Below are 7,159 nucleotides of genomic sequence, written 5' to 3' on the forward strand. Positions count from 1 at the left end.
TAGATTTTTTTTGATCGATCACTGTTCGTTATCATCACCTTTTTCATTTTCAGAGAAAAGGATGAAGAACGAATTTTTAAAAGAACGAATTTTTAAACGATCGACTTAACTAAAAATACGAATAAAATTAGACCGATGAACAAATATCGGGAACAGAGAACAGATGGAAATTTTGTAAAAATAAATTTCACAACGGTAAGAAAACGTAATTAATCTAATTTTCTCATATTCTTAAACCTTTTCAATATGCCAAACCTGACTATCAATATCTGTATTAATCTTGAGTCAGTGTCGCAAGAAACATCAAGTATTGCATTTGGGTTCGAATTATCTCAGATCGAGGCCAATCGTAAATAAATAACTGAATAATTCATTAAAAAGTTTTAATACTTGAGGATAACTGAGAACCAATCCAGCAATAAATTTTAGTTCGGTATTATTGCGGCATTTTTCAGTTAGCCCCCCCCCCCCTTCAATAATTTCACTTTGGGACGTTCTAGCCACCAGTGTCAGTATGTACTCAATAAATATGTTACAAAAGGATTTTATCAAATTATTTACTTGTCTTATCAAGTGAAAAAAAAAATAGACACTTAAGGTTTGTTGAATTTTCACTTTACAGGTTGGAAATAGACAAAGTCATGGCTGAGAAACAAGAGGGGGTACTTCCCACAGAACATAAAGGTGGGAAATCAATTCCTGCTGAGAAACTTGATAAAAAGGCTAAGAAAGATAAGAAAGTTAAGAAAGATGGAAAGGAGGGACATCAAAAGGATAAGGCTGACAAAGTCGACCCCAATCAACCTCAGAAAAGTAAAGCAGAACTCAAGGCAGAAAGACGTGCAAAACAAGTGAGATTAATGCATTAAAGAAGCCTTTTCTGGTGATTTTTATTGATCTCATTATATTTTTAGAAAGATTAAATGATTACTCATATAATTCCATTATATGGCATAAAATGCAACTTGTACATGAGGTAACTTTCAAATTGATTGAAATAAAGAAAAGAATTTCCAAATTCGAAAATTATCCAGAGTACTTATTTCCATTACAGCCCTTGAAACGTTTTACTATACCATTTTAGATTCTACTCAGCATTTGTGCACAGTACTCATTTTGCATTGTAACAACCCCTATTATTGTACATTTTTATTACTTTGATTTCCATTGTCCAAGGAAGCTCAACGAGCTGCCAAACAAGAGAAAATGGAAGCTGCTGGAGCAGGAAGTAAAAAGGATGCTCCTTCATCCTCCTCAGGAAAAGAATCCTCTGCAGCTTCCGCTGTTAAAAAGGAACCTAAGAGAGTCCCTGATCATCTGAAAGCTGACGATGCAGAAACTCAGAAAAGAGTCGCAAAAAAGCTTGAAAAACAGCGTCTCCCTCAGCGGACTGTTGCTCAGCGTAAAGTTCGTCTTTTTAACCACCTCCATCAGTACGAAAGAGAAGTCTCTCTGACACAATCATTTTCGTAAGAATTTTTTTCGTATTCACTCCAAATGCAAGATTTCAACATTACTTAGTATTTTTTTTGTCATAGCAATTTTAGTGTAGTTCATCCAGTATTATATTAGATTTAAGAGAAGTTCCTTTGTTTTTTGAAGTTTTTCCTCTGTGGGTATACATCCTGTTATCATCAAACTGGGACTGCAGTATGCAGAGGGAGTTATATGTGGGTCTAATGCTCGTTGTCTGGCCATGTTGGCAGCATTCAAACAGGTATGATTGATTGAATTCTCTTTTATTCAAGTCCCACATCTAACTGTCAAAAGTACTAAACTTTTTGGGTAACATTTATGTGTGTTCTCAGTCAAGAAAATAATGTAAACATTGTTAGACATTAGTTAATGTTATTCCTGTAGGTAAAACCCTGATATATATTTACTAAAAATGTACACAAAATTATCCAAAGGAGACATCCATGTGGGTCATTTGGTCAAGGGTCAAAATCAATGATTTGCAAGCAACTTATACATACATTAAATCGATTATCTAATCGAAATGGTCTCCGATTATAGATACATGTAATCAATTATAATTTTGATAATCAATTACTCAAAATATCTGTTAAAAGCAAAAAAAATTCTTTGATTTTTGATTCATTCTTCTTTGAATTAAACTAAATCCTAAATAATGATCTAATAAATGAATCCAATGATACAAAATATATCAAAAATGTATTCTAGAAATCACTCCAGAATTTTTAACCAATTTATTTTTCATTCAAAAATGAATAAATTTAATGTTTGAAATTGATCGATTATTAATCGATTGTAGTGCATCCGATTATTCCAATAATCGATTATGAAAAAAAATTCCGATTTCCCCTCACTAATTATTGGTTAGGCCATCTTTAAAAATAGTTTGTTTATCCTCCCAATCGACTGACTAAAATTGGTGCAACTCAAAACTCTTTTTAAACCTCCTAGAAAAGATTTTTTTGATCATTCTGGAATTTTATCATCTTGTCAAGTCAACAACTATTTTAATTACTTGATCATTAACACTACTCTGTACAAGCCCATATTAAAAATATATTTTCCCTACTTACCAATCTCTTTATTATCCTTAGTTGGGAGAGTGCAAGCAAACATTCTTTTAAATTTTTTTCTTAACAAATTTCCTCGAAGTCCTTAATAAATGTTGAACTTTTAACAGATTTACATATCCATCTAATGTATGGCATTTAGTTATTTTTCATCACAATTAATAGACAATATTTTATTATAATGACTAATGAGATAGGAAATTTCCATTCATATTAATATTTTTTTGTTTAGGTTATTCAAGACTATACAACTCCACCTCAAAAAGAACTTTCAAGAGATCTAGAAGCCAAGCTAAAGCCATGCATCACGTAAAAACATTTTTTTGTTTAAATTTTCATCAAAATTTCAAATACTGTAAACCAACAATTATTTGTAACAATTTTATTTGAAAAAAGGCTGTTTGATATCAATCCACTATTAATAATTTTTGCAAATGAGGAAACTTTCTTCTTAATGGTTCACAAGAAATATTCATGAGTATAAGTTGTGAAACTCTCACATGCAATTACAAGTTGGTTTACTTTACTAAATGTACTTAGAAGACAAATCTCCTTGGCTTAGTAATCCATATTTTGAGATTGCAGTGCAATTTATATTAAGTGTGAAAGTACAATGAAATTTTAAGGTAACAGTTTAAATAGCAAAAATAAAAAAAAAATGTGGAACTCTTCAACAGCTTCCTGAACCAGTGTCGCTTGATGTCAGTCAGCATGGGAAATGCTGTCAAACATCTGAAACACCACATCACACACATGCCCAATAATCTACAGGATCGTGAGGTCAGAGTTCACACTTCTTATATTCATATGTTATTCTGATGGAATTTCTAGTTGTAGTTAAATAACACTAGTGCTACAATGTAATACTTCAGTCATGGCAGTTAAGGAAATATATTAATACTTAATCCTTAAATTATAAGTTATTTTATTTTCAGGCTAAAGACAGACTACTGGATACTATTGATAATTATATAAAGGAGAGAATTCTTCTCTCAGCGGAAGCAATTTCAAAGTATGTCAAGGATGAGGAGAAGATAAAAACTGATGATGTTATCCTTGTGTATTCGTGGTAAGTCCCACTCAAAGCAAAGAAATTGGAATGATGCTGCTGAAAAAAGATGAAAGTAGTTTATATGTCTCCTTTGCTTTTCAAGGTCATTTATTCATATTAGTCATCAGAAATCTCTTGAGACATTTAAAAATGGATATCATAATCACATCAAGTTGATTGAAATAGAATTTCATCAATATAAAACATAATTAATATATTTTTCAGTTCTTCAATTGTTCGTAGAGTGCTCTGTGATGCTTGGAATCAAGGAAAGAAATTCAAGGTCATCGTTGTAGATGCTAGACCAAAAATGGAAGGTACAGGCAGTAATTTTCAATGAAGCAAAAAGAGGGAAAATATGAATCATTTTGTAAAGTGTCAAGTAAAGAGTAAATAGCATGTAAAATATGTTTTGTATAATTAGACAGATTGCAAATAGATAATGTGTGTTTTTGTTTAGGTAAGGAGATGTTAAGGAGACTTGTGAGAGCTGGTATTCCATGCTCTTACATCATGATCAATGCTGCTTCATACGCAATGCAAGAGGTTAGATGTCATTTACCCTATTTTTTTGCATGCTTTAATAAAGCATTTAATATTAAATAGCAATTTAGCCATGATTGATACTACTCTGGTATTTTGGGAATTGAGGAAACTATGCAGAAATGATAATAAATACATGCAGATGTAGTACATTTGAATGATTTTAGATATTTGAGCTATTTGTTAATAATTTTTTTCACATATCCTCTCTGATATTAAAGGCAGTTGCTGGTGCATATGTTATATTGACATGACACATTATACAATGTACATGTATTACAACACCTAAACAAAAATAAACAATAAGAAAAAAAATAGATACATGCCTTTGAGTATCATTGAGGTACATATATTTTAAATTTGTTTTCACAGGCAACTAAGGTGATGCTAGGTGCGCATGCCCTGCTGGCTAATGGCTGTGTCATGTCTAGAGTAGGAACCTCTCAGATAGCACTTATAGCAAAAGCTTGTAATGTACCAGTCCTAGTGTGCTGTGAGACATACAAGTTTTGTGAGCGAGGGCAGACTGACTCCTTTGTTTATAATGAATTGGGTGAGTATGCATTAAGGCTCCATCTGTCAACAAACATCTTTGTGGCTATTCCGGTAAAAATTATATGTGTTGGAAAAGGGGCACTACACCTATAACCATTCAGAGAACAAAATGAGCCTCCACTCCCAACAACATATGCACATAAACACACTAACATCCAAGAGAAATATGAATGTGCAGCAATTCAATTTCTGAGAAAAATACTTTGGCTCTACATCTATACAGGTGTATCGTAATTTTTTTTCCATGGGTTGTTAATTTTTATCCCATTTGTAGAGAATTAAAATTAAATTAACAATCCATCCCACTAAATTTAAACAATTACACTAACTGGCATTACTCAACCCTTAAATAAACCCTAAAATGCATACCTGTTGTTAGAAATGACAAAATATGTTTGTTCAAATGTTAGATATATCATTCAGTTATTTTACATTGCAGATTATTATACAGGTAGATATTTTATTCAGTCCATGTATGTATATTAAGATGTTTTATAGCATTTCCTCTGTGTACATGTACTTTGTTATATAGATGTTTAATACATGTAGATTTCATATTTGTGTCTGTAGGTGACCCTGATGACCTGGTATCCATTGGAAACAAGACTCCCTATCTGAATGACTGGAGAGACTACAGCCCCCTGACCCTGCTTAACCTTGTGTATGATGTGACCCCTCCAGAGTTCATCTCCTTGGTGATAACTGAACTTGGACTTATTCCCTGTACCTCTGTTCCTGTTGTGCTCCGTATGAAGCAAGCAGAAACAAATGAAACCTGAGAATTACAAATTAAAATTATGTTACAGTCATAAACTTTTGTTTTCATTTACAGATTGTAATACATGTATATTTAATGCATTCAAATTTATTTGACTGATTTGTTTTGAAAATATTAAACCCCAAGATCAACTTTTACAATGATTATTGCAAGGTTACACTATTTAACGAAATAAGGCATACTGGGTCCTACTTTGTGAGTTGTCTAACTTTCAGTAATTGAGGATTTCCATATAAATTACAAATTCTGTTTTGTTTTTATAAGCAATTACAGATCACATTTTCAGAATGCTGGAAAAAATAAAACTAATAAATACCCAGCTTTTCATGTACTCTCAGTTATAACATGGGTCTGAAGCAGTTTATAATTGTGAATCTAGTAATCAAATTGAACATCATAATAAATAACCAGCTTTTCATGTACTCTCAGTTATAACATGGGTCTGAAGCAGTTTATAATTGTGAATCTAGTAATCAAATTGAACATCATAATAAATAACCAGCTTTTCATGTACTCTCAGTTATAACATGGGTCTGAAGCAGTTTATAATTGTGAATCTAGTAATCAAATTGAACATCATAATAAATAACCAGCTTTTCATGTACTCTCAGTTATAACATGGGTCTGAAGCAGTTTATAATTGTGAATCTAGTAATCAAATTGAACATCATAATAAATAACCAGCTTTTCATGTACTCTCAGTTATAACATGGGTCTGAAGCAGTTTATAATTGTGAATCTAGTAATCAAATTGAACATCATAATAAATAACCAGCTTTTCATGTACTCTCAGTTATAACATGGGTCTGAAGCAGTTTATAATTGTGAATCTAGTAATCAAATTGAACATCATAATAAATAACCAGCTTTTCATGTACTCTCAGTTATAACATGGGTCTGAAGCAGTTTATAATTGTGAATCTAGTAATCAAATTGAACATCATAATAAATAACCAGCTTTTCATGTACTCTCAGTTATAACATGGGTCTGAAGCAGTTTATAATTGTGAATCTAGTAATCAAATTGAACATCATTGTTTTAGATCACATTTACCTGTTGTTTTCTAGTATTCGTTTCTTGATTATGTTCCCCAAACGGAGTTTGGGAACATATTGTTTTTACTCGGTTTCTTCTTATTATTATTATTAAGTCTTCCGTTCACAACGGAAGACTTATAGTGATTGTATTGTTTCTTTTTAAGTCTTCCGTTCACAACGGAAGACTTATAGTGATTGTATTGTTTCTTTTTATTATTAAGTCTTCCGTTCACAACGGAAGACTTATAGTGATTGTATTGTTTCTTTTTATTAAGTCTTCCGTTCACAACGGAAGACTTATAGTGATTGTATTGTTTCTTTTTATTAAGTCTTCCGTTCACAACGGAAGACTTATAGTGATTGTATTGTTTCTTTTTATTATTATTAAGTCTTCCGTTCACAACGGAAGACTTATAGTGATTGTATTGTTTCTTTTTATTATTATTAAGTCTTCCGTTCACAACGGAAGACTTATAGTGATTGTATTGTTTCTTTTTATTATTATTAAGTCTTCCGTTCACAACGGAAGACTTATAGTGATTGTATTGTTTCTTTTTATTATTATTAAGTCTTCCGTTCACAACGGAAGACTTATAGTGATTGTATTGTTTCTTTTTATTATTATTAAGTCTTCCGTTCACAACGGAA

At 31.6% G+C, this 7,159-nt stretch overlaps 1 protein-coding gene across 1 annotated transcript; it reads left to right on the forward strand.

The window, feature by feature from the left end:
• The first annotated feature begins 155 nt into the window (after nt 1-155).
• On the forward strand, nt 156-6,435 carry LOC133189942 (translation initiation factor eIF-2B subunit delta-like). The gene is made up of 11 exons (XM_061325382.1): nt 156-195; nt 623-851; nt 1,177-1,469; nt 1,603-1,717; nt 2,779-2,855; nt 3,224-3,326; nt 3,482-3,615; nt 3,823-3,914; nt 4,058-4,143; nt 4,513-4,693; nt 5,266-6,435. Exons 2-11 carry the CDS (start codon nt 642-644, stop codon nt 5,472-5,474), a joined length of 1,500 nt encoding a protein of 499 aa, XP_061181366.1. The 5' UTR covers nt 156-195; nt 623-641; the 3' UTR covers nt 5,475-6,435.
• Nucleotides 6,436-7,159: the final 724 nt, after the last annotated feature.

This window comes from Saccostrea echinata, unplaced genomic scaffold, assembly GCF_033153115.1.
Source record: "Saccostrea echinata isolate AGI-Se365-2 ecotype Australia unplaced genomic scaffold, CSIRO_AGI_Sech_v1 ptg000020l, whole genome shotgun sequence".
Lineage (NCBI taxonomy): Eukaryota > Metazoa > Mollusca > Bivalvia > Ostreida > Ostreidae > Saccostrea > Saccostrea echinata.

Coding starts and splice junctions, on each gene's coding strand:
- LOC133189942 (XM_061325382.1), top strand. CDS start 642: ATGGCTGAGAAACAAGAGGGGGTACTTCCCACAGAACATAAAGGTGGG. Junction 852..1,176: donor CAGAAAGACGTGCAAAACAA/GTGAGATTAATG, acceptor CCATTGTCCAAG/GAAGCTCAACGAGCTGCCAA. Junction 3,915..4,057: donor TGCTAGACCAAAAATGGAAG/GTACAGGCAGTA, acceptor GTTTTTGTTTAG/GTAAGGAGATGTTAAGGAGA.